This window comes from Calliopsis andreniformis, chromosome 6, assembly GCF_051401765.1.
Source record: "Calliopsis andreniformis isolate RMS-2024a chromosome 6, iyCalAndr_principal, whole genome shotgun sequence".
Taxonomy (NCBI): domain Eukaryota; kingdom Metazoa; phylum Arthropoda; class Insecta; order Hymenoptera; family Andrenidae; genus Calliopsis; species Calliopsis andreniformis.
This window is the reverse complement of record NC_135067.1, coordinates 5,287,541-5,314,778: the sequence shown is the minus strand read 5'-3', so window position 1 is coordinate 5,314,778 and position 27,238 is coordinate 5,287,541. Positions and strand designations below refer to the sequence as shown.

At 29.0% G+C, this 27,238-nt stretch overlaps 3 protein-coding genes across 8 annotated transcripts; 2 read left to right on the top strand and 1 right to left on the bottom strand.

Annotated features, from left to right (window-relative positions):
• Positions 1–259: 259 nt before the first annotated feature.
• On the top strand, positions 260–1,523 carry LOC143180317 (uncharacterized). 2 transcript variants are annotated; one of them, XM_076379959.1, is made up of 4 exons: positions 260–419; positions 723–1,008; positions 1,102–1,330; positions 1,402–1,523. In XM_076379959.1, exons 1-4 carry the CDS (start codon positions 394–396, stop codon positions 1,482–1,484), a joined length of 624 nt encoding a protein of 207 aa, XP_076236074.1. In that variant the 5' UTR covers positions 260–393; the 3' UTR covers positions 1,485–1,523. The 2 variants fall into 2 exon arrangements, with proteins under 2 accessions (XP_076236074.1, XP_076236075.1); XM_076379960.1 differs by having other exon boundaries at positions 263–419; positions 726–1,008.
• Positions 1,414–14,656, top strand: LOC143180315 (nucleoside diphosphate phosphatase ENTPD5). 3 transcript variants are annotated; one of them, XM_076379955.1, is made up of 7 exons: positions 1,414–1,523; positions 8,444–8,574; positions 9,512–9,920; positions 10,277–10,450; positions 10,534–10,962; positions 11,162–11,338; positions 11,648–14,656. In XM_076379955.1, the coding sequence occupies exons 2-7, from the start codon at positions 8,531–8,533 to the stop codon at positions 11,723–11,725; spliced, it is 1,311 nt and encodes a 436-aa protein (XP_076236070.1). In that variant the 5' UTR covers positions 1,414–1,523; positions 8,444–8,530; the 3' UTR covers positions 11,726–14,656. The 3 variants fall into 3 exon arrangements, with proteins under 3 accessions (XP_076236070.1, XP_076236068.1, XP_076236069.1); XM_076379953.1 differs by lacking the exon at positions 1,414–1,523 and adding an exon at positions 6,578–6,710; XM_076379954.1 differs by lacking the exon at positions 1,414–1,523 and adding an exon at positions 7,869–7,982.
• LOC143180316 (mitochondrial 2-oxodicarboxylate carrier) lies at positions 1,731–24,164 on the bottom strand. 3 transcript variants are annotated; one of them, XM_076379956.1, is made up of 7 exons: positions 23,840–24,164; positions 3,868–4,194; positions 3,631–3,737; positions 3,366–3,422; positions 2,892–3,191; positions 2,203–2,348; positions 1,731–2,051 (listed from the first exon to the last, which is right to left on the bottom strand). In XM_076379956.1, exons 2-7 carry the CDS (start codon positions 4,046–4,048, stop codon positions 1,931–1,933), a joined length of 912 nt encoding a protein of 303 aa, XP_076236071.1. In that variant the 5' UTR covers positions 4,049–4,194; positions 23,840–24,164; the 3' UTR covers positions 1,731–1,930. The 3 variants fall into 3 exon arrangements, with proteins under 3 accessions (XP_076236071.1, XP_076236072.1, XP_076236073.1); XM_076379957.1 differs by lacking the exon at positions 23,840–24,164 and adding an exon at positions 6,448–6,702; XM_076379958.1 differs by lacking the exon at positions 23,840–24,164 and adding an exon at positions 4,793–4,897.
• Positions 24,165–27,238: the final 3,074 nt, after the last annotated feature.

The window sequence follows — 27,238 nt, the reverse complement described above, 5'->3', positions numbered from 1 at the left end:
ATCTACCAAATATAATTAAACTAAAATATTTTTTTATTGTTACTTTATAACAAAACAAAAATAATGAACAAAAGAGTGACAGCTTGACATTTCTATAATAAGTTTACCAATGAAGTCGTCAAACAAAAATTATTTTTTTTTATCAGAATAATTAGGTTATATTTTACTACTTCATAATATTGTGTTACATACATATAATACGCATATAATGATTATATTATTACCTCATTTATATTCTTCATTTAGTGTACGTAATATGTGTAAAATTAACAGATGAATTTACAACGAAAATTTGACTGATGAACATAACCTATTCGACTTCATTAAACTATTAAGTTACAAACTACGTATTCACTTTGAAATTGATGTAGAAACAGTGAAAGAATAAAGACAATGCCCCGTAAAAAGAATCAAGTGAGGTAGGTGATATTATAGTAATATTTGTTTATTAATTTACTGTTAAACTTATGAAATTATTGAAGTTACAGCTGCACAAAGTTCTAGTTCAATAGATTCCATTCGATTCCATCTTTCAAATTGCGTTTCATACATGTTTATTAGCTTGTACAAAATAAGATTTTTAAATTTGCATTTTAATATAAAAATCCATAAGTAATAAATAAATCAGAATTATTTAATACTGTATTTTGTTTGTATTGAAAGTAATGATACATATATTTTGTTACATGGATGATGATGGTAACATGGTGACTACATAAAAGTAGAAGCAAAAAAATAAAAGAAAAGGAAAAGAAAGAAGATGAGAAAGAAGATCCATATTTGGAGGAAATTATAGATGTAGATGAAGATGTTGCAAAGGATTTTGAATTTTTAGTAAATGCTCCAGTTTCTACGGATGATTTCTTTGTTTCTGAGGCAGAAAAAAGTTGGACTGTTGATGCTTCTAAATACTCAGAATACTTCACACTTGATTTAAAAACATTGTCTGCAGCTGTAGAATCAATCCCATTTAATGAACTTGTTGATATAGATGCTAAATATTTTACGGTAAATTTATGAAACAATAACAAGTGTGCTGCATTTAGTGTACCACTAACAATATTATTAAATCAAATATTAGTATTGTTATGACCATTTTAGGATGATCAATTAACAAATATTCATAATAAAGCAGAACGAGGTAAAGAAAATTATAACAAGATTATTAACAGTTTGAAAACAGAAGATGTTAATGATGTAGAAAGCTTAGAAGAATGTCAAGAATCAATAGAAGATCAAACTGAGGATTTAGAATTTTTGTTATCACTTAAGGAACCTATGAATGACCCTTTAATGTCTGTGAAATCCTTATCTATCTCTTGTAACACAGGTATATATTTGAAAATTTTTACTAAAAAGTAAATCTTGTATAGATGTCTAGTTAATAAACATCTTTTATAGATACAAAAATATCAACTGCATCTGGTGCATCTGCAAAGCCTATGGATTTGGAAAAGTGGTTAGATTCCGTGCTAGATGATTAAATATAAGGAATCAATAAGGAACTCCTAAAACCTTTCATTGTTAGTATATAAACTTTTATTTTTTATAATGATTTATGAAAAGTATAATCAATATACCATTAAAACAATTATTTATTTAAAAAATAATAAAAATTTAATATAAATTTAGTAATAGAATAATGTATGATACACATACATCTGCAACATTTGAAAATATATTTTATACAATTAAAATATAAATTCTCCTAAATATATTGTAGACTTTTCTTATGCTCTACACACAGCATATATATTGAATTTGATTGTCGTTCAGGTTTAATTAAAAGCAAATTATTTATACAAAAGTAGTCATTTTCAGCTAAAATATATTCCTAATAAATTTTCAAGACATTGTTTTAAACAATATCTTTGGTTACTTTCATAATATTAAAGCAAAAGAAATGCATGTAATTGACTTAAACTGTAGTTCAATCACTAAATTGTACTGTAAGGTATGATTTCATATAATCATAAACTATTAGCATTATTGCACCACCTGGTCCCAATCGTAAAATTTTCGGTAATAGACCTTTGTATAAAGCTTTAAATCTGAAATGAAAACAGGAAATAATTACTGTTAAAAAACAAAATTTGAGTATATTATTTTACTAATAATTCACTATCCATTATAAATAATTTTTTTTTTTTTTTTACAAGAATTGCTATTATTCTAAACATATAAATTTATGTTTTTCCTTACCCCTCTCTATGATATACTGTATAAATAGTTTGTAGGGTGCCTTTATACTTAATTTCACCCTGAGGTCCCTGAATACGACTCTTAGCAACATCAAATGGTATATTCATACAAGATGCTACTGTACCTGATATAAAACCACAGGAAAACTAAAAGAAGTATATAAATTAAATTATGAACACGTATGAAACATTTTTTTTATGTAAATATAAACAATTTAAAAATTATTTTAAAGTCATACAATTTAATTCAAGTAATTTGGAGCTTCCAGCTTTTATGTTTAATAGTTCATAGTAGTGTATGTTTATCAGTAATTTCCTAATCTATCGATTTTTTGATAAATGTTTCATTAATTGATTAAACTAAGATAAGATAATTGTAGTTTTCAAATGTAAAAAAGGAGTGGTAACAGAATTATAGTGGTAACAGAGTTATATAAAGATAATTTTTTATTGCAGTTTCTTATTTCTATATATTTCACGTTTTGTGTAAGTAATAAGAAACAGAATTATATTCATTATTTGAAATTGTATCTTTTTTATATGTATATTCAAAACCAGTGAAAAGTACATTTTTAAATTAAATTGATCAAAATTGAAGATTGATTTAAATTAATTCAAGGTTATCTAATGAGTATTTTATAAAATTCTTTTTATATTTATAATTTCAATACATGATGATAGGATACGCACCTTCAAGATAAATTCCGGAACGTGATCCATTTGCTTTTGTGCTCGAGAAACAATAGTGTTATAAATACCAAAATAAAAAGTATTGAAAATTCCATTTCTCATTATTGTGGCAGACATGCCTTTATTAATACCATTTAATCCAAAACCTTGTTGAGAAAGAATACGTCGAGTCACTGCAAAAGTAGATGGACTGTGGCTCACATGTTTACGATCAGATTGCATTTGTACTTTAACTACTTCAAATGGATTGACTAAAATGCCTTCTGTTACACCTGTTAGAAAGCCAGCACAATAATTTGCCTGAAAATGAAAATTAATTATAATGATACTATCTTATAATATTATTTTAATATTTATAATATGCTTTTATAAAATAGGTTTTCCATATCTGAGTACTATTTTCATAAAATTTTCTTGTATCTTAAAAAATAAATTTTTGAAATATAAAAAAATAATTTGAAATATTATACGTACCAATGGCATAGATGAATTACTATTAAATAATTTCTTATACTGTTCAAAAGAGAAAAACTAAAAACAGAAAATTATTTCATTTTATTAAAATATAATAACTTAAAATTTATCTTCAAAATAAAAAATAAATATTTAATCCCCTATTGAACTTCTCATTTGTATTGAAAACTTAAAATATAATACTGACTTCTTCATTTACTTCGTTTACTCTTACAGTTTGCAATTAAAGATTTTGTAATCTTTAAATTAAAAATAAATTACCTACTTTTACAGCTCTTTTAGGAGTTTCCATGACAATTGGGGGTAATATACCTTTCCAAAATGCCGCTAATCCTTCATTTCTATACATTTTTTTCATACAATCACCAATTCCTGTGATACGAATGTATTCCAAGAAAAAAATAGAACAAATAATTGAAATTAAATATAGAAAGTGCTAAAAAGTAATAATTTATAAAAAAGTAAAATTAGAATAAAAATATAGAATTTAATGATACAGTGCCTGTATAGTAAAGAGCATCATATTGGGCATGTTTGACCTGTAGTTGAAAACGTGTTTTAATAAGGTCCATGGGATGCATTATGCAGGCTTCTACGAAACCTGCACAACCACCTGCACCAATCTGAATCACAGCCTCCTTTAGAAGGCCCGGTTTATGTTGCATGGTTTCTTTATGAGTCATTTTATTTTATTTATTTTTAATCAGTAGTTCTTGGCAAAAATTATAAATTTTTTTGTAGAACTAGTTTGTGTTTTTTTCTCTTTTGCTTTATATGTGTATATAAAAGGGAAGATATGCCTTCTCTTCCAACTTCTCTTTCAAGTTCACTGAAATTTGTAAGATAAATAAAAGTGTAATATTATAATAATGTTTCATATTATAATTGGAACATTATATTATTTTCAGATAATGTGTTTTTGTAGTTCAATTTAACAAATGTTTCTTCTCCTTGTTTATTCCATTTTTGTTTTTTATATTTCTCACACTTATGTATTCTTTAAATTTTATACCTAATGTACAATTATTGCATATAGTAATTAGCATCATATAGCTTTCGAATTTAATTAATCCTTACTTCTTATTGTTTAATCATTTTTCATTGCTATAAAGAATTTAAAAATTATTATATTAATGAATATTGCAACTTAAAAAAACATTCCACTAGTAAAAAATTAATAATAAGGATAATAAAAAGCATAATACATTGAATAAAAATGCATCAATGTTAATTTTATTTCACGAAATATTTTTAATTAATTATTTAAAAAATTGCACAAAAGAAACTTTTAATACTAAATAAAGGCAGTACTCCAGTGATAACATATATAGTAATTATGTACATTAGCAAAATATGTAGATTCAGAGTGACTTTTAGAAATACTACTCAAATAAAATTACGTAAAAGTATAAACGCTAAATACGTACTGAGTAATGATACAAGAAGGTTCCCAACATTCGTTATCATATGTCATATTATACGATTAAAATTTGTACATTGATTTCACTTATCAAAAATTTCGCAAATTAAAAATTTTAGTCCATTTTTATAATCATTACTTTTCAAAGTAGAGTCGTTAAAATATTAGTTTTCGAAGTATTTTATACTTATTATTTTTATATATATATTACTATTACAAAATTACAAAGTTATTCGGACATTTAATTAAATATTAGAATATAAGTGAAGAATTTAAAAATTTTTTTGGTCAAAATTGTGTATAATAGTGAGAGTAAGATAATGGTTATTAAAATTTAAAGTGGTCAGAAGGAGAGAAAAAGTTATGATGAAGTTTCTTAAATATATTCAATCAGACATGCTTGGTTAATAATATTTTATTAACTTTATTATATCTATACAATTTATATATTAACATGACAAAAATATATTAAATTCATATAAGGATTAGCTAAACACAAATTCAATTGATGATTTGTATCAATTAAACATTGATCTTTTCTTTATATAATACATTACAAATATCATAATTTATATAAAACAAGGCAATTTATTAAATTAATAATGTTCTAATAAAATTTTCAGTTAAACAATACAATACATATAATTCGATTGTCGTAAGAAATGGTTATGCACTTAAACAATTTTACATTTTAAGTAACAATCATTAATTTCTTAAATAATGTATAATAGTTTATGAATACATTCAGTACATAATTTTATCATTTTATTGAATTTTAAAAATTGAAAATCTGTAAGTTTATATATCACTTACTTTAATTGTAATTTAGGAAATAAAATTTTGAAGTTCTCTTAAAATAGTCCCTATTTTAAGAAAATTTATCGCGCTTAACGTAGGCCTATTAAAAGGTCATTTCTTGACCTGAAATGCTTTCATTGCGTATATTTCAAATTCTATACCCTAGTTTAATAAAAAATGGATTAATTTAATTTGTTCGCCAAAAAACCTACATAAATTAACATAATATTCTTATTTTAAATGCAATATACTATTCAATTTTCGTGATTCATCATAACAATTAATTTTGAAAAAACATATCTTCATGGCGTTATTTCCGTTTCCTCTGACTAACGAATTAAAGGATTCAAAAAACAAATAATTTTCGAATCATTAATAAAGTACTTGCAATTTAAAATGTCAATGATAATTTATCCTTCAATTGGTTAATTTTCGTAACACTTTTATTATGGTATTCGTAAAACGAACACATACTGAATATTTTCATTGTAAATACTTGTAACAATTATTAATGTATATTAGTCATTGCACATTCTCGTTCGTGTTTCAAACAATTGAATAACTCTATTTCAGGGTTAGATCACTTTATTCCATTTTTTTACACAGTCAGTTAGTACATTTAACAAAATAATTGCAAAACAAACGTTCAAATATGTTAACTATTATATATTAATAACTAAAAAACACATTCAAAACGTGGGTTAATTATATTAATTTTATATATCGAAGTATCATTAGTTGAGACAGGTTTAATATACAATAACATCTGTTCTACTGAATGCTCGTAATTAATTTGATAAACAAAAATGAATAGTTTTATCAGTTATTGAAGGGACAGCAGATAACAACGAATTCTTTGTTCACCTTCCTGATATTTTAACGATTCCTCGAAGCGACTTGTACTGAAAACCTTGAATCATTATCGCCGCCATTTTGTTATTACATATTCCAACAATTTTCTCGATGCTAAGCTTCATCGTCCACAGTCGTGCCGTTGACAATCAAATAGGCACGAAGACGTCATTTTCGGTGATAGTCGCTTCGTTGTGTCTCTTTATTTCTTTTCTCTAGTTTTTTTTAATTTATACGAACAAAGTTTCAACGGTATGGAGGTTAGGCAGAGAAAGGTTTGTTTTTAGTATTTTTGTTTTAGTCACATTTATATAGGGTATTTAAATAATTTTTATGTTGAATGTGAAACTAATGGATAGTGATGATGACAATGATGATTTAAGAGAATATAGTTCGTACACCAAAACTTTATTCATTCAATTTATATATATATATTTTCTTCGAAATTAAAAATGTAATTTCAGTAAAATGCTTAATATTTTTCGGTGAAAATGTGAATTGTTTTATACAGGCTTTAAAAACTACGTTTAACTACAATATAGTCATGCACGTTGTAGTCTGTAGTCAGGTTATATAATTATAGTGATGAAATATTATATCAAAGTATTCCTATTCAAACTCATATCCCGAAAAACTTAATAATTTATTTAAAATTTCCACGTGAAAAAAAAGAAACTAAACAAAGTAGTTTTCTAGATTATAATTCAGATAGAATTAATCATTTAAATTTATGGCGTTTGTATTTAAAAGTGATGCAAGGGATTTTCTTTATGTTGGTATTATATTTCATTTAACGATTACACTAATTATTTGAACATTTAACTTTACTTTAATTTTTGTCAGTTTTAACTTATATATTGATGATCCTTTAATTTAACATTGAGAAGCATTATCTCGAGTAGTAGAATATGTTAGTTAAACTGTATGCGTATACTAGTTTTAAAAAAATTTTAGTTTAAAAAAAATAGTTTTAAAGAAAAACCCGCGTAACGCAGGTTTTTTTAAAAGATCATTTTTTGACTTGAAATGCTTCCATTGCGTATATTTCAAATTTTCAACTCTTTTTGCTAGTTAAGAAGAAAGTGTCGTAAAAATGATTGAAAATGAGATATGTTAAAATTGAAAAGAATAAATATATTATACAATAAATAAATTTTAGAATATCATTCTACAGCATTAATATTTTTTATTTATTACTGTTTTACAATGTGTCTTAGCTTTGAATCGGTAAATATACTTCTGTAAAATTAAATTGTAAAATTAAAATACAAACAGCTGATAAATTCATATTGTAATTAAATAATATTAGATATTATTGGTATTAGTATTATTTATTTGTAATTTTTATGCTAAGTGGAGGAATAAAACACTATTTTGAAAATTTGATACAGTCGATATACATTATCAGAAGTTCGCGGTTTTGTAAAATGCCTGATGCTGTGATGCTGTTGTTTATTTTCCTTAGCAAGTTCTACGCGTAACGAAACAAACTGCCTTTGTTGTTTGCGTCAACACATTGTAATATATTTTAGATGCAATACATCCCAGTAAGTGTAGAATATATTCTAATTTAGATATTGTATTGTACAATCTCAGGTTATGCGTGATTGTCAAATTTGAGGTTATTCTTATACACTTATTCATTCCAATCTATTTTTACTAATTGATTTTGTTTATTTGTGATCTACTCATTATATCATAAATACACCTTTAATGAATTATGCCATATATAGTACAATTTCATTTCAATTTTATTGAGTATATGAAATAAATATTCTATAATAAACTAGTTACTGTTCATGTTAATAGATCTTTCAATATGTCACTAAATTTTAGAAATAATTATATTAATTTAGTGATAATAATAATATTTCATGTTTGATAATTGAATTGTATGTTGATATAGTCGTTTTTTAAATAATTAATTAGTCAAAGAATAAAATTATTATCAGTATTGGTATTCCATATTGTATATGTTGAATGTGTTACTAATTCATTCTATTTGCAGTTAAAATCCGAAAATGAAGACACTTACGAAGCAGATTATAGGCCACGTTTTAAGAAGGGACACCCAGGAAGAAGATACTTTGTGGTTATGGCCTTACTGGGAATTCTCTTCTTGGGATACATAGCAATATCGTATGATTAAAATCCATATACATTTTTTTAACTAATATACTTTTAGTGTGTTTCTCAATCATTTATATGATATTAATATTAGATTTATTCACATATCATACACAAATTAATTTTAATTTGTCTAATGTATTTGCGGTAGCAATGTATATATGAAATTATTTTTAGAAAGCTAAAGTATTTTATCATATGATTTATAAAAAATATCTTTGTATGTTTCATTGTTAAATGAATTTGATTATCACAATTTTTTCAAAGCATAGACATAGTAAATAGATGTTATTGTAAGTTAAAAGTTTGTGTACATAATAATATACATTACATTCACAAATATTATTTATTTCTACATCAATACTTCATCCATAATCGAAATTAAATGTTAAGTACAAAAATTGCATGAATGATGCAATGTATTCAAAACTAAAGTCTGTAGTCCACAGTATACATATAATACATTAATGTGTGAATACTCTGCATGATCTGTTTGTAGAGAAACGCACGTTTTAGCGTTATCCTGAAGAAGCACCTTTTCTCTTGGCTAATTTAGACTGTTTCTCTTGAGTTGCTGCATTTGAAATACCAAAATTTGAAGTCTTCCAACTTGAAGAATAGCATTCTATGGTATTGACGCATCACATGCATATATTTAATATTAATTTATTCCAAATATGTTGTATGTACACATCAGCTTCTATCCTTTTTGAAAATTCTTCATTTTATATACATAAGTACAATATTTTAACAAGCAGCACTTCTGTATTATTCTTTACTTTTTTTATGGTATATCTTGATTATCAAATTTTGTACTTCTCACATAATGAAAAGAGTGATCTGTAACTTATCAAATAACTTTTGATCTCGAGAAGAAAAGTTTAGTAATGATAAGTTACTTAAATATGTTGACTAGTAATTTAATTTTTTATTTGGTTTTTTTTTCCAGGTATGATCTGAAACCAGTACGTCTTGGTAGTCAGGCAATTGACACATTGGCTTTTTCCTTGAATTTCCAAAAGCCGTTTTATGTCGTAGTAATTGACGCGGGTTCAACTGGTAGTCGTGCTCTAGCGTTCAGTTTTCATGAATCTATTCTAGGTGGAAATTTGATTCTGGATCATGAACTCTACACGGAAACAGAACCAGGTGTTAGTGGTTACGCGGATAAGCCTAAAGATGCTGCTAAATCTCTTGTAGTATTATTGGATAAAGTGAAAAGCGTTATTCCTCGCTCGGAATGGCAGCACACACCTTTGAGCATGAGAGCCACTGCTGGTCTAAGGCTACTTCCTGGTCACAAAGCACAAGATATACTTGAAGAATGCAAAAAATTATTTGACGAATCAGGTTTCCAAGTATGTACATGTATTCGTAATATCAGAACTTTTCACAGCATTGAATTTCATAGTTTATATTTCATATTTCTATCAGTTGTTTTTTATTGTGCAGCATTACAAAGATTAGTAGACATTGATGGATCACTGTAGTAGATAAAGCTAATCTTTGATATATAGACAGAAATTATTTCCTTCCTTTGTTTTACATTGTATTATATTTGTATTCGTGTTATTTGTTATAAAGAGAAGTTTAGAGACAAAAACGAATTTATATTTCACTATCATATTTTGAAATGAGTAGAAGAAAAACATTGTTTTGTTATAAAAATAAAGTATTTGTTACAGATATATATTTATTTTATGTTTTATTTCAGGTTTCCAAAAATTCAATTGCCATAATGGAAGGATCAGATGAGGGTATTTTCTCTTGGTTCACTGTGAATTTCTTATTAGAACGGTTTAATACCTACAGTCCTGGTAGCACAGTCGCTGCTTTAGATCTTGGTGGAGGTTCAACACAAGTTACTTTTTCACCTACTCCTGCGCAGGTATAAATAATTTAATAACAATAGATAGATATATAAACAGAACGTATTACCAATGAAACAGAATATATTCAAAACTTTTATAGGAAAAGAAACTTGATGGGCATATCTACTCTGTTAATATCTTCAACCACAACATGAGTATTTATACTCACAGTTACTTGGGTATGGGTCTTATGGCTGCACGGAAAGCAATTTTAACTCATGGAATGAATTTGGAAAATCCAAATGCAAAAACGCCAATAGAAATACGATCTGAATGTGTTAATCCTATCGTATCTACTGAATGGAGTTATGGAGGTCTCAATTACCTTGTTAAAGGACCTGTCAATGGAACACATAAGCTTGTAAAAACACAAAATTTTGCTGGTGGTGAAGTAGACAGGCCAATTGTTAACTTTTCAGAATGTTTAAAAATCATTGAAAAGTATGTTGGTAAAATTAAAGTTAAGCCAGAGGGCTTAAAGGACCACGAAATTTACGCATTTTCTTACTATTTCGACCGTGCCACTGAGGTAATTTATAAATACTACACGATAGAAATTCATTTCATAATCAATATTTATATTGATTGAATAAATTAAAAAATTAACTGTTATATAATATGTACATTAAAGTTAATTAAATTTACATTTATGACAAGGATTTTAGTTGCTATTATATTAGTAGTAAGATTTATCATAAAAATATAATTCCTGTTTATTAATGTTATAGGTTGGCCTTGTTGACCCTTTTTCTGGTGGAATTATTCAAGTGAGTGCGTTCTTGAAACAAGCAATGGATGCCTGTGATTACCCAAATACTGACCAACCTTTTATTTGCCTTGATCTTACATATATTTATGTTCTTCTGCGCGATGCATTTGGACTGGAACCTACCACAAAACTTTTCGTAAGAATCTATACTATATTACATATTTCTATTTGATATTTATATTCTTCTTTTTTAATAATCTGCACAAGAATTGGTTTAAAGTATTTAAAATTTTATGAAAGTCTCAAAAGTAAATAGGTAATTTTGTAAGAAAACATAATGAATGATAATGAATTGTTTGCTTTCTGTTTTTCACGTATTTTCATTTCTATTTACTGTAGTTTAATGTGTACTTCTGTTTTGATAAGTTGCTTAAAGAATACGTCATTATCTTAAATTTCTTATTATGTATTTCTTAGAAAGTAATGCTTTATATTTTTTGAACAGCTTTACAAAAAGATCAATGGGCACGAATTGAGTTGGGCCCTTGGCGCTGCCTTTAACATTATCCAAAATGGCCTTTAACACAATTGAACCGTAGCATAATGAATATTTAGTATAAAGTGTACTGTTTTTTATTTTTACGTAGATTTATACCTTTATTTTTATAGACACAACTAGAATTTTCAAGCTGTAATGAAATCATTTGATATGACTAGGAAGCATAAATTTATTAATACGTTCGTTGTTCTTGCTATGCGCTTACTTTTTTATATTTAGATATGGTGTTCGAGAACTGATAGTTCTTTATGAAAAGTGATAGGGCTTAGAGTTTCTTCATAAGTCTTGAAGAAGATAAATAAAATATGCACAAAGAATTTAGCAGCGTAATTGTATCTCTCTGTCGAAACTAAGTGTATTGAACATACTGCGCTGGACGCTTGTACTTTTTAGCACAGAGGGTAGTATATTCTCTAAGGATTCTAACTAGGAATTCTTGCAATTGATATACAGTATTGCTCGCGTAGTGTCCTTTACTATCTCCATAAGTTTTTGAAACTGGGTTCATGAAGTACTTTTCGAGAATCCCATATCTAAGATAAATAAAATTCTCAGAAAGAGATCCTAATCTTCAAACATGTTTGTTTTCACAAACTACCGAATCTAGTTCACTAGTTTCTCTTTCGCTCACTGGAATTCTCGAAACATCTACCTGGCCTGACCTGATAAGTATCTTAACATGATTCCCAAGTATGAACGTTTAAACAGGCAGTACTGTATTTTAATTCATTACGCATATGTACTATCAGTTCTGAAATGCTCTATATATTTTAACTCAGTGATGTGATTTTAGTACAAGCACAATGTTATATTTGGAAATCTCGTTAAAAACGGCGAACGTGTTAATTGATTCAGATTTGATATTGTAATTGTTCTAATTACGTGACATATTTCAATTTCTACATATATACACTACCGTTTACAAGTGTGTGTTCATCTGTGTATGCATACAAAAAAATTAATTGTCTGTTAATGTTGATTTTGTATTTGCTGGAACAGTGGGTGGCTAAATACTTTTGAGCAGTAGAAAGTGTAAAATGTGTTGAACGTGTACACTTACTAGTAAATTTATATATATACTAAAATATTTAATCGAGTGGAGCAGCTTTTATTATTTAGAAATAAATTTATTAACAAATTTTCTTTAGGTAATAATGCAAAATTCAGTAATGTATGTAAGGAAACATCAAGTCTTCTTCTATTTTTGTCCTATCACCCACCGTTCAGTAGTTTTATCAAATAACACTTATTGTGGCACACTGTATAATAATAGTTTAAATGTAAACGATGACTGATAAAAAAAGTAATCTGGTATTACTACCAGTGGCGTAACTAGGGATCACTGGGCCCTTGTGCAGAAATCTTCTGGGCGCCTTACCTCATTATTTCCTACAAATGTGTACTTAAGCACATTATTTACGTTAGGGTCGCTATACAAATGAAATGTAGGTTCAAATAAAGAATTATTATTAAATTATTAATTAATAAAGAAGCCACCAAGGTACAGAGAAAGAAATAAAGCAAAAAACGCACATTTATTTCTTATTTGAAAAGCATTTATATTACGAATGTGAAAAATATTTTATGAGAATATAAAAACACATAACATATACAAATTTATTTATTTCTATTCTATCTAAACTGTCGTTTTATACGTAATGTATTGGCCTCCAAGGTGACATTGCAATATAATAAATTGTACATGGCGTGTTAGCCTCCAAAGTGACATTGCAATATAACTTTTTGGTATTTGTTTTTCATAGGGGTACTGTATAAAATTCTTTCATATATTTCTCAAACAATTTAAAGATGTATTAAAAATGGAATAAAAAGTTATTTACTATCTAAAATGTGATTTTCAGAATTCAATAAATACTGGTAGGCAAATAATAGAAAAAATCCAAAAGATGTAATAATATATAGTTTATGAATGTAGAATATATGGATCAGTGGCGGCCCCGCTGGCTTGGACCCTTGTGCAATTGTTAACACAATTGCCACCCTATATTTATGCCACTGATTACTATATTTCCTCTAATTAATAATAAGTCTTTTGTTTAAAATGTATTAATGTAAATAATGGTATTTACATAAATTTACTAGTAGTAGTATTCATAAATACTGTCCATGTTTTTAAAGTAGCCTATGTAATAAAATATGTATGAGCATACAGTGAGTTTAAAAATATGACTATACTATCACAAATATCCATATAAAGGAGAAAATTCTCCTTCTTAAACTTCATAATACCGTGTAACGATGTTATAGTGATCATTTATGACCAAACACTATAAAAATATAATAATATAGAAATGAATTCTTCCTAAGGAGTAACTGTGACAACTAAGTTTTTTTTATTTAATGTCAATCTATAATTATTGACATAATAATGAATAAATTAAGTCATTATTTTTGTTATTGCTGTAATACTGATGAATTTCCCATATAAATGTAAAACTGTAACCGTATTTAAAAACGGACATTCCTTCTCGCACATTTGTGATAGTATGGTGCTGTATTATTTAATTGTACAACAGCTGTATACATTTATAAATGTATACAAAAGCACAATTTACAATTATATGAAATGAAATAAACCATATCTGTTTTATATAGAAGAATTATATAGTAGAAGCAAAGAAGGAAAATGACATGATTAAATGATTTAGTGTGGAACGTTTTTATTGCTTTTTTAAAAATCCAGCGATACGTTCGTAATACCTACCTGGCATTTGTTAAATAGAAACATACAACATTTTGGAAACATACTTCGTTAATCTAAGTTTTTATAAACATATTAAATGTTTACAAAGTTGAGTTTGATTGTAAATCTCATCAAGATAATATTGTCGATTTTTTATACACTGATCAGTTTACGGGATCGATTGTTATAATTATGTACAAAATGAAAATGCATTGTTAATAAGTATGTAAGAATAAAAACTTTAAAATTTAGATCTTTTTGACTCATAAATGATATTAATTACTTATGAGTTTTAAATCCTACTTTCTATTTTTTTTTAATTTGAGTTATACTTTAGTATCTTACAAGTTGTAAGACATTTACATTTCGCATGATATTTATTTATTGAATTTTTATAAATACGATAAGAATGTAATTGAGTATACAAAACTTATCAGAATATCATTTAAAAGTATAAAAAGTACAAAACTATCGCTTAGAGGCTTTCCGCTAGCATTATCATAGACTAAATAATTAGTTAAATATTTTTAAAAATACTAAAGAAAAGATCATATGTAAAAATTTGGTTTATCGTCAAAATATTATAACGTGCACTTAATTTTTAATATAAACCGATTTTTATTTTTTTTCTCACCTGTTTTTGTCGTATTTTAAGTTTTAATATTTAGAAATGTATTTGGAGCATTTGGACTATCTATGAATGTTATTCTTCCACATGTTTCGAATATCTATGGAATGTATTTACATACTTAATGTTTTTACAAACTGAAACTAAAACTCCAACTTTAACACATGTAAAATTTACAGTTTGGAAATGTCTTTCCAGTTATTTAAACCTGTTCCTATCAGTTGCAAACTCGTGAAATCAAACACTGCATGAAAGATCCAGAATTAATTAACAGTAACTCATTAAAATTATTATATTGCTGGTATCATCAAAAAGCGATATTTCATATAGATCATTATTTTAGTGTGTCTACTTTATACCTATATAGTTACAGTTAACCCCTCCTAATACCGCGATGAATTCGTATGGCGTTATAAGAAACTCAAAATTAGTGTAAATGAAAATAATTTGTACCATGTTATATGAAAAAAAGAAGAATTCCTTATTAATTTCAACCGTAAAAGTGTACATATTATAGAAACATCGCGTTTTAAGTCTACTGTTCGTCGCAATTTTTGCTACGTGTTATATGGAAACCGCGTTATAAGAGTACCACGTTATAGGAGAGTTTACTGTACTGTAATTCGTATCATTTTATTATAATTAAAACATACTGTAGCAGTATAAAAAAATGAGTATGAGATTAAATACGTTAGTTCTAAAAGAGAGTATCATATACATTTCATTTAGTAATTATATAAAATATTTATACGTGTATATAATTATACGTATAATTATCTAAAAATATTTTAATTGACAACAAATCGCCAAGTTTTTAAAAAATGACTCAATTCAAGCAAGTGTGTCTGAGAAAAAAGAACAAGTGTTTATAAATAGTAAGCTCATAAGTTCAGAAGGTAATTATTTATTAGTCATAAGTCATAAGACTATACAAAAATTAATTTCATGGTATATATGTATGTACATATAAAAAGATATCTTGCACACAAAATTATGTTGCATTTTTATAAGTCACTAAATTTGACCAATGAGAGGTCTGGAAGAAGCGCGCGCTTTTAACCCTCATCTAGCGAAGGTCGCGCCGAGTCATTTTTGACCCTGTGTTGACTTTGTGAAGTAGCAGTTTCGAACAGTGGCTTTCCGAGGGTTAATCGTAGATTCTTTCACCAGTGAAGTGATATGTATATTTTCTGGTCCAGTGCATTTGCATAAGTGTGTCATACTCCGTTCATTACAGTGTTTGCTGTACGCTGCTTATCGTAACAAGCGGGATTAAGCGCATAATGCAAGGTAATTTACTTACGTATACAGTGTGATTTTAATTGAGGAGACAAGTGGTAACGGTGTGCTGAGCAACATTCCACGCGTCAGAAAATCTTAAAGAATTCAGTTCTTATCGAACATGTGTACGACGTTAATTTATTGCGTAATGTTAGTAACAATAATAAAAAGAAGTATCGCTAGCGGCAAAATCGATAAGAACGACTCGGTACGAGAGAGTGGTAGGTTGGATGCAACATGTATACACGAGTAGTGAAACAAGGAAGAAGAGGATCTAATCGAGTGAAAGCTAAGGTCAAAAGGCCAATAAACGTTCCCGAACAGGCCGATAAGCAGTATAATAGCAAAATACCAATTGCGTCTCTCTACTTTCCTTTTTCCTACTCAGCATCTATGTCCGTGTAATAATGATCGGCTGGGACATCGATCAGCCGAATCGAATTGATTCATTAATAATTCAAGTGAAATTTTACTGTTAGGTAGTTTTTTCTTTTTTTTAAATGGATTTGTGTACTTTGAACTCGATGTTAGTTTTTCTGCTTACCTTTTTAAGTGTTGCTTATCAAAAAAAGATTATGTTCGCAATTAACGTTATTGAACGTTTTTTAAACATAAAGTTTAATTCATATAAGAGAAACTTGAATATAAAATAGGATAAAGCTTACAATTAAATCTGATAGCTGACAAGTGCATTTCACAAATGCATTCACTAATTAATGTTCATTATGCTCTAAACATTGTTATTAATTAGTACGGATTTTTAATGAACAGAATGATTCTTTGATTTTAATGGCACGATTTCCACGACAGACAGTCATTATCATTGTCATAATTAGTATTATGTTCCATATATTAAGTTTGAGCTACGTAAAAGTCCTATTGGGGAAAGTATTGTACATATTCGCCTATGATATTCTTCAATAATCTAGTTCCCTTCTAATAATTCGGAAAGTATGATAAAATATTATAAAACGATATTTTTACTTTTTGAACCTATAGCATTGCTCCGAAATTCGTCGTGATCGAACTATGTAGCTAACGTAAATATGATAATATGATAATGTCATAAGTGCACAACATGACAGTATGGATAGTAGGATTGTATGATTCTACAATACTATGATATCATCATACACTAACTCTATTATATTACATAAAACTTACAGATACTATAATAACCAATATGATAAAATACTTTGATATTGTGATACTATGATATTGACATACTGCGATATTACGATTCTTTGATACTGTGATACCACTATATGCTATAGCATTACTATCATACTAAGAGGCTGTTAGATTGGGACACTATGTTAGTAATAATAATAAATATTGTATTGTATAATAAGTAATACTATGGTGTTGTCATACTACATTGTCATTATACTATTCTGAGAAGGAATATGTACTATCATATTAGTATTATAATATGATATTATCGTAGTATCATAAGGATATCACATGTTGGAATGCACATTCTATTGTAGGAAAGAATGCGCGTAATGTGATATTGTCATGTTATACTGCTGTTCTATGAATGATAATATGATACTATGATGCTATCATATCCTACTATTACAGTTCCATGATACTTCGATAATATGATAGTTTGATAGGACAGTGTGTTAGTATGATATCATGGGTGTATAATAGTGTAGTATGATTGTATAATAGTATGGTAACTGAATAGTAACATAACAAACAATGTATAATAGTATGATTGTCTATAACAGTACATATTGGTATGTTACTATAGTCATTTGATGATGTACAATATTGTTACTCTAGTAATATGATGACATATGAATATTATAATACCTTTTGAAATGAATATTAAAGTTAAGAGAGCGTAATATAAAAAAAGCTGCAGTGAATTTCAGAAATTAAATTACATAACAAGTAAAACTAAAACAATGAAAATGAGCAACTTTAAGAAAGAGGTTCTTTGATATCTAGGACAATCCTACGGTAGAATAATTGAGATCTAATCTAAAAATAACCGCCAACTCATCTATTGTCAACTCAGGAAACTACTGAAAAGTAGTACACCGTACAGTTTGGCGAACGAAGCCGTATTATCGAAGTGCAAAAAAAGCAACTGGGAATCATACCCACGTCTTTTTTATTGAAAAATTATTTGAAATCAAGTCTTTTTCTGTTCCATCACTTTTTAAAAGAATCAATCTTTTTCTTCTCCATTTTTATTTACTTCACCAAAATTCGAATTGGTCTAATACTCAACCAAGAAACGGTATTCCAACTCTGTTTTCCGCATCTCTTGAAATGTCGCGAAATTACGAGGTTGACGAAGAAAATTCTAGACACTAAAAGTCGCCTGCAGCTACTACACATTCTGTGACCTCGTCTTGCGTTCATTCTCGTTTTGAAATACGCACAGACGAGTTATGTGAGCAACGACCGCGCAATATTTCAATTTAACGCTTACTGAATCTAGCTTAACCAAATACAGAAAAATGGGAAGACATAATAAATTCTTAAGCACCACTCTCACGTAATCTTCAAATTCCTTTGTCATCGAAAAAAATTAGAAAGTGCTAATAAATACATAATTGTACTGGTAATGATGAAAGTGGTCTAAGCAATAAATTTAAGAAAATTGAATTTAACACTTATATAATAATATCAAATAAGTAATAGATTCAATTTTTTTAGATTTGAACTGCTCATGTGTCACTCCGATCAAGTCCACTTTTTGTAAAAATTTTATTTTTACCACTGAAGCTCATGACTAAGTCAACTTTTTAAAAATTGCAAAATTTACCTGCATAATTAGATATACTTACTGTCATAAATTAATAAAACTATTTATGGTTGGTAATTAAGTAACATTTCTGAAGTCATTTTGACAAATTTTAAGTTCAATATCTCCAGCACAAAATCAATTATCTCCTAAACAATTGACTGTAGTAGACTATTTTGGTTGTCTACCTTAAGCTAAATTTTAAAATACATTAGTTATCTCACCTTCATTTTTCTCCACTTTTTATATTATGGACTTGATCAGTGTGGCATCTGAGTCGTTCATTTATAACACAGATCTTTTCCATAATTATCAGCATAAGTAGAAGACTACTCTACCCTATTAAGCATCTGGTAAAGCAGCCAAACAAAGATAGCCCCCGAAGAAAGACGAACTCCAGTACTAACCTCTGAATTCCTAACAAATAAACAAAAAAAAAAAGGAAGAAGAAAACAAGGAAAAGGAAGACATGGACCGAAGACGCAGCAGGAAGCGCGTCTGGTCAGGCGAGTGGCGATGAATTAACGAAATCGACGACAAAGGGGGAGGAGGTGGACGTATGACTCCTTCGGCAAATATGAATCGAGGGGAAAGCGGAATGCGTTAGAGTCGAGAAAGGAAGAAGGAGGAAACGAAAGCGAGCTCTCTCTCACGTTCTTACGTAGCTGAGAAGATGCTCTCGTAAGAAATCTTACCTGAGAAACCCTGGAAAACTAACGGGAGAGAGGGATGGTGGAGGAAGGGGGGGTATAGCAGAGAACGGTCGTCTGCCAAGAGGCAACTTTCACGCGGCCTCCACGTGAGAAGCCCCTTTTCGGCTTCCTGCAACTACGCGAGATCAGAAGTATCAGTGAAAAGAGACGACGGGGCGACGCGCTCTTCGAAAGGTCATTCCTCGACCTCCTTCGAAAAATCGGAACGAATTTCAATCTCCTTTCCTCGTCCCACGCGCCTCCCCCTCGTTCTGCTCAGGTTCAGTCACCCCGTCGCTGATTAACGAGATCAACGCTTTACCCTTGATTCTTCTTCTCGTTTGGCTGCACTTGTGCCTTCGGCATTGCTGCCGTGAACATCTCTCGGTGTTCGTTTCGTAATTGCGTTAAAACACCGTTTATTGGATCTAATTGGGGGGCAAATCCAAGACGATGAACGATACTTCGGGTAATTGATTTAACACTTGCAAAGCTATCTGTAAAAAGACTCCTTTTGCATACTAATCTTTCTATGCTAATATTTACGTAAAAATGTTTAATTACTTTTTCGTTTTTGAATAATTAACTGGGATACACGTTGTAATATTCTGAAACACACTATTCTTTTCACCTTTTAAATTAAAAATACTTATTAGAAAAGAATCGAGTAACGAAACTTTAATTTCTTGGTCTAACCTGCCGATGGCTCTGAGAGTATTTTTAATCAACTATGTTGGTCAAATGGGAGTTCGTTACTGAGTGATGGATATAAAACTGGTATGATACTGTGTAAGTTATAGTAATAATTTTTAGTACTATTTCGATTTATTTAAAACAGTTAAATTTTAATAATATGGTTACCATACGAAAATAGGATATTCAATTGACTAGTGTTGAGCTACAATTTACTAGTATCATTGCAATTGGCAGACAAATTTTTACACAAATCTCGTTTATTATTTGCAGTTACGAAAAAATCATGCGGACAGTTTTATTGAAATAAATATATTCGCTTTGTAATACTTTCGGTATAACCTCATTCCAATTTTGGTAACGTTCTTCAATATAATTTTCCTATTTCAAACATAAAAAGTAGGTGAGAAGCAGTTTCTTTTCGATTCTGCCACATGTCATGGTCTTAAAGTGTGTCAACTTTTATTAATTATTTCTCTATAACTACATGGTAAATCGATGTCATTTTGCGCAAGGGTTTCTTTTTATCCAAATTAATGATCCTGAAAATTTGGACGAAGTTTTGCACTTTTGCGTTTAGCTAAGAACTACTTTAAGAAAATTGAATCAGTGAAATCAATATTTGTTTAGTGAATCTTTTAAATGCCTTATCTGTATAGTTTAGGATTTTATACGATGTTTGAATTAAATTAGTATTTGGAAAAGTGATTTTTAAGTAGGCTAGAACTAAAAACAGTGGAAGCTGGTGAAATTGTCACACCTGAAGAAGTATCTCGATTTAAAGCTAAAGCACTATTTTGATAGCTACAATGGTGGGTAAAAGAAAGTTTAAAATTTATCTGTGAATACATAATTATTAACAACTTCTATAATAGATATTTTACTTTATATTGAAAGGATTTATTCAATACTGGGTATTCCATATTCTGTACAACATGAATACTCCATAATCTTGTTTTTTAAAATTACTGTGTTTCTTCATTTGCCTTGCCTTTTAAACTTTCTTTTGTTCGTCACTGTAGTTTTATCTTCGGCGAATTATTATTAGATCATTGTTGAAGTCTCAATCGATATTCTAGTGTACTCTTATAGCTGTTACACCCATTATGTGTAACCATAAGCATAACAGAAGTTGTCAATAATCGACATCCGGTTAATTGAGGTTCTAGTGTATACCTAGTAAAACATTAATTATCTGAATTAATTCTAGGACAAAAATTCATTCCAATATAGGATATTTCGAATAACTACTTTAGGAAAATAGAAAATGTTTCAAAAACATAGTTCCTTGAAAGGCAGACTTTATACTCTGCTGCTAGACAACTTGACTATCTGTACGATGGTTTTTAAATTTCTATAATTTTACTAATATTTAAAATTATTTAAAAATTCTTTCAACAAAGTGTTTTTAGAACCTTCAAACCAATAGAAAATAAAAAAGAATTGATTTTTTAGATTCATCTCAAGTAAATACCTTTTTAAAACTGGTATCCATTTCTTACGTATTCCCGTGTTGTATCATCGATTACGTATCATTCGTAATCAGTGAAACGATACAGTGCAACAGTAATATGCTTTTTCACATATTATTACTCTGTGTCAGCATTGAAACAAAGGACACGATTTGTCGTTCCTAATATTGTATTCTTGTTGGAAATATTTTATTTAAATTGTATACATTTATAACATTCTATTTAGAAATAGTATGTAATCTAATGGATCAATCTCTGCAATATGTAGGGCCATTTTACATTCAGACCCATGATATGTTGAAGAAAAAATAAAGAAAAGAAGTCACTAGGTCAAAAGTTGATATAATTAAGATGGTGCACAATGCACAATAATTTTAGCTCAGAATCAGACAAATGCTGCATCATTTCGTTCATGTAGTGGCGAAAAATCTGCAAATTGAGTTCAACTAACTAAGTCACTTAGCTTTGTATCTAATTTTAATCCGCGATGATGCAATGCTTGATCGTTCATAATGATACGAGACAGTGATACGATATGAAAACACGCAGCAAGTGGATACCGACCTTTACGGATCAGACTGACTTGGATGAAACATGACGTTCATTTATTAACAAGAGTTTGATTACCTGAAGTAATTTGAGAAATAGAAATAACAAGTAAGGTTGTATTTATCATTTAACGAGAAGAAACATTTGTTATAATAAAGACCTACATTTATTTGGTTTTAGTGACCTCGAATGATACTAGACATGAAAACTTTGAGTCAGTGTAAACATAGTCCTCAAATTTTATATGAAACTTATTTAGGTTATTAATATTACTCAATAGTAAAAAAGAATTTCTTTCACAGCTTGAAAAAATTCGGTCAAAATTAATTTTACAAATAAGGTACATAAACCATCTCCAACAGATCGCGAGAATACTATCACTGTCAGTCTTTAGCAAATAAAAATCTTTTGGTACAGATTTCTTCTACTTCGTAGAATTTAGAAAGTTGCTTATTAAGAAACGTTGATAAGTAATACGACTTATTCGAAATTGCTGAAAAATTCACGTGACTTAATTCGACCAATACTTAAGATGTTTAACGATGAAACAATGTACCTTTTACCTAAGAACGATGGTATTGAGAAAAACAATTTTCTAATTATCACAATGTTATTCATTGACAATGTATATCAAAACGTATTTTTATATGTACCATACTACTTCATACAATTTTATAATATTTTTATTTTTATATTTTAATGGTCTGTTAAGGAAAAGAAGTTCATACTTTCAGGAAAGATGACAATCCATTACACAGTTTAGTTAAAAGAACTAAAAGTGCCTCCATAGATTTCTTCGCTAAATACAGTAAATGGCAAAGAATAATAATAGGTTTTGAAAGTAACAGAGATATTTTCATTAATCAGTATCATTCATTAATCATTAATATTCACATTACAAATGCATTCTTGCTATATTTTTCCATTTATGACACAATACACACATTATACAACACATCAAATAAATCAGAAAGTCATCATAAACAAGACTTAATAAATTTGAGTACATCTCAACACGACATTAAAATGAGCATGGAAAGTGTACCCGACAATAAATGACCGAATAAAAAATATTTTCGAAATTCGTATTACAACAAATGTCGCTCCCTTGGGGTATAGATAAATTTTCCCTTGGAACTTGCTTTTGTAACTGAGCCCAAAGAGATTACAGTATACAATAATTATACGTTTCGAAGTGTTCAAAGAATTACCATCTCGCATGGGTACACTTTCTCTTTCATAAACAATGTCAGAAGTATTAATTATGTACTTGAGCTGTCCACTCGCGTGGCTCGCGGAAACGAAGCAATGAGCAGTAAAAAGCGAGAAAAACGAGTACAGCATGAGACGCTTACCAATGAATCGACAATGCTTCGACATGGAATATGGGAAGTTGAACGGCGTGCAGATGCGAACGATAGCCGCGGAAAAGATCGATCGTCCGTGTAAGAGGAAGGCGTCGATTTCCGCGTCTTCTTCGGGAAAGGCGTCGTGATGCAAACCAAGAGGAACTTTCACTATTCTTAAACAGCCACTAATCAAGATGAAGACGACTACCAGATAGTGTCCTCTTCCCTCCCATCGCGCTGTGTCACTGAGACCCCTCTCTCGTACAACGTCCTCGAGATATCGAGTTCTTTCAGTGAACCTTCACGATTCAGGGATGATCAAGTGCAATCAAAAGTGACAAAACCATGGCACGCTTTATAATCTCAATATTTTAATATTAGAACTGCTGAGATTAAAGTACACTGTAGGCTGTAAATAGATTGGGCACTTAATAAACGTACAGTAATTTAATTTTAGTGATTTAGTAAGATAATTTAATTTTTTTTAATAATATTTAATCGATACTTACATTTGTAAAGTAAACAAGTTGAACAGTAAAAATTATTGAGTTGAAAAGTTATCAGTTATAGATTAGTAATAAAATTAATTGCGTGACTTCTCGTCATATTATTGCTGAAACTAATCGCGATAATTTTACGAGATTTTTACTTGCCTTTGCACTAAGTAGCTCCTTTCAAGTGTTAAGTTTCTCTTTTTATATATCTTTTCAGTTTAGACAAATTGATTTATACATACATAAATATTAATAGTATTGTATAATGATACTTCAGTATACATACTATTTACAGAATGTTTCAAAAGTACATGTCAGTACTTCAAGAGTTTATATGAACGTATGTCCTACTCACCTTATTTTCCGAGTTATGGATAAGAAATCATCATAAAAATAAAAAATCATGAAATCACTGTAAGTTCTTTAATTTGGGATTTAATTCTGTGGAAATTGATATATTCTATGTATGTAACCAAATATCCGGATACTAGTCAGTAGTATATACCTACTTTTAATAGTCTACCAAGTTTTTGAAAAGTACACAAAACTCAGAAATAAGTTTTACCAACTTGTTGATCATATAATTTATGTAGAGTAATACTAATTTTTTAAATGTTTGTTGCTCTGTTATTTTTGAAGTTGGAATTCTACCACCTATAGGAAATTGCTTATAAAATCCTCGTATCTTTATAACGAATTTCTTTAGCAAGTTTATCTGATGGGATTCCCAGTATAGCTACAGAGTTGCGTAATTATTTTTATTTTCTAGACAGTGAATCGAGAAAGTATTCGAACTCCCTCACTCTCTTAACTTCAAACGATTAACATGTTTGGTACCACGTGTGTCATCCATCGGTGACCCGCGACATTTGTCGGAAGTAAAACTTTCATCGGATACACGAACATAGTCTTTAATTCAAATGTGAAACTAAAAGTAGAGAAACCAGAAAGTTATGATTGTGAACAGTTTGACACCACTTTCCGTAGTAAAATCTCTTTAAGTCCATGAATATTTACACACTTAGTGGAACCTGATCAAAACGAGCATATTATGTTTAGTTTTATGAATATCTTAAAAAAATTTTCATCAATGTACGTTATTAATATTTAGAAGTACTGATACTAGTTATATGTTAAAAATTCTATTCCCAATATGATTAGCAGTGAACTTAAAATCATGTAATGGCTATTACAATTATTGGATTTAATCTGATCGAGAAATTGATAATAAAGTGTAAGACAACTGTTCAGATTGAGAAAAACAGCTGTGAATTTATTAACAAGGTCCCTAAAAGAAGATTGAAGACAAACACATTAAAAAAGACAATTGCTAGGTTACCTCAAACGGTGAATACCATCATTACCCAGTGAGGTGGAACGAAGTATATAGTAAATTTAATCCATTTGCTGGTAAAACTTCTCACAGACAACTTGTATTAGTTCTTTTAAACATCAGTTTAAACATTTCTTAATAGATAATATCAATAACACCAATTTAAAAAGTATTGAGTATCTATGTTCTGTGAGCGTATATTACGAAAGTATCAGACATGTTAAGATAAGATGAAAATGTAAAATGATGAAACAGCGTTGGATGTTTCACCTCTGAGATATTAATTGTTAAAAGAACGTCTGAAACACACGTGGATTGTCTGACTAGGCTTATTCAACTGTCTCACTCTATTATCATCGCGTCGCTGCACCTGGCCTGGCTAATGCATACAGGAAGTAGAATAAGCCTCCAGGTAAGACACATCTCAGACGCATTTCAAGTGTACCTTCAACATTTAATAACTCGAAAATGAAGCTTCCAATCAAGTTTTATTATGTTTGATTTTTGTCCTATTTTGTTTTGTAGGATCACTCTTAAAAATTTAATCTTGAAAAGAAAACTATTAATGTTTATTTTAAATATAAATTAATTTTAAACATAAAATAAATATCGAGCGTCAGTGAAGTGCTTTGGCACTAAAATTTAAAAAAATTACAAGAGTGGAGTTGATCTTTTTGGTTTCGAATATGAAAACGAATTCAAAACTAATATTTTTGTAAGCTGGAATCACTGTCAATATGATAGAAGGTTTAATGAATTTGGCATTCTAGTTAATGCGTTAACAGAGGAGCACTGAAACGTGGTCGATACGAATCTTAGTTAACGCAATAGTAGCTCGCGCGCACACCAACGCAGAACGTTGCTAGAGAGCAAGGGGATTTCCCACAGGGTGGCGTGGGCTATCGCCAAGTCACGAGGTGTTCCCTGGCTTGTATAATGTTTTAGGCATTGCACAATACAGCATTTACGCGCTTTATCTCGCCGCGAGCTGACTTTAACGATACGAAACAATCAGTCCGCCTCAGTTTCTCCTTATTCACAAAACTCATCTAATGGACGACTGAATTGCGGTTGAGCGATTAAAATATTGCGACAAAATGTAATCGTGTCAAGTGGAGAGGTTGATAATTACAGATGAAACTAACGCATGTACACATAATCTTGGACAGTCACGTATTGAACACCTTTTATCCAAATTTTTTAGAAATTCTGTAAAGTTGTTAAGGGTTTTTGTATAAAATTTATATGTTCTAAATTTTCTTTGCATTAAAAATTTATCCTTACAATGAAAGTGTTAGGATGTTAATTGCTAGTAAAACGACTTATTTAGTTCCTCTTAATAGAGCTGCCTTTCTTTCTCTTAAATTAAGGGACGAATTAAATAACTAGCAAGAAAATATGAAATACACATTTTCATATTGCAGTAGAATCTAGATTAATCGGGTCTCAATTATTCACAGTTTTTTCAGTCCATATTGTTTTTATTTAGTGTAATAACAATATATAAGAGTACAATAGAACATTGATTGGGAATTGAATTCTGATTTAATAGTAGTTTATCCAAAGCAATAAATTTCA

Bases quoted from the DNA above. Each gene is read 5' to 3' on its own strand.
- LOC143180317 (XM_076379959.1), top strand. From the start codon at position 394: ATGCCCCGTAAAAAGAATCAAGTGAG. The intron at 420-722 runs GTAGGTGATATT...ACTACATAAAAG, and splicing joins CGTAAAAAGAATCAAGTGAG to TAGAAGCAAAAAAATAAAAG. The intron at 1,009-1,101 runs GTAAATTTATGA...TGACCATTTTAG, and splicing joins TAGATGCTAAATATTTTACG to GATGATCAATTAACAAATAT.
- LOC143180316 (XM_076379956.1), bottom strand. From the start codon at position 4,048: ATGACTCATAAAGAAACCATGCAACATAAACCGGGCCTTCTAAAGGAG. The intron at 3,423-3,630 runs GTAGGTAATTTA...TTCTGTTTTTAG, and splicing joins CTCCTAAAAGAGCTGTAAAA to TTTTTCTCTTTTGAACAGTA. The intron at 2,349-2,891 runs GTGCGTATCCTA...TACTTCTTTTAG, and splicing joins TTCCGGAATTTATCTTGAAG to TTTTCCTGTGGTTTTATATC.
- LOC143180315 (XM_076379953.1), top strand. From the start codon at position 6,690: ATGGAGGTTAGGCAGAGAAAG. The intron at 8,575-9,511 runs GTATGATTAAAA...TTTTTTTTCCAG, and splicing joins TTGGGATACATAGCAATATC to GTATGATCTGAAACCAGTAC. The intron at 10,963-11,161 runs GTAATTTATAAA...TTAATGTTATAG, and splicing joins ATTTCGACCGTGCCACTGAG to GTTGGCCTTGTTGACCCTTT.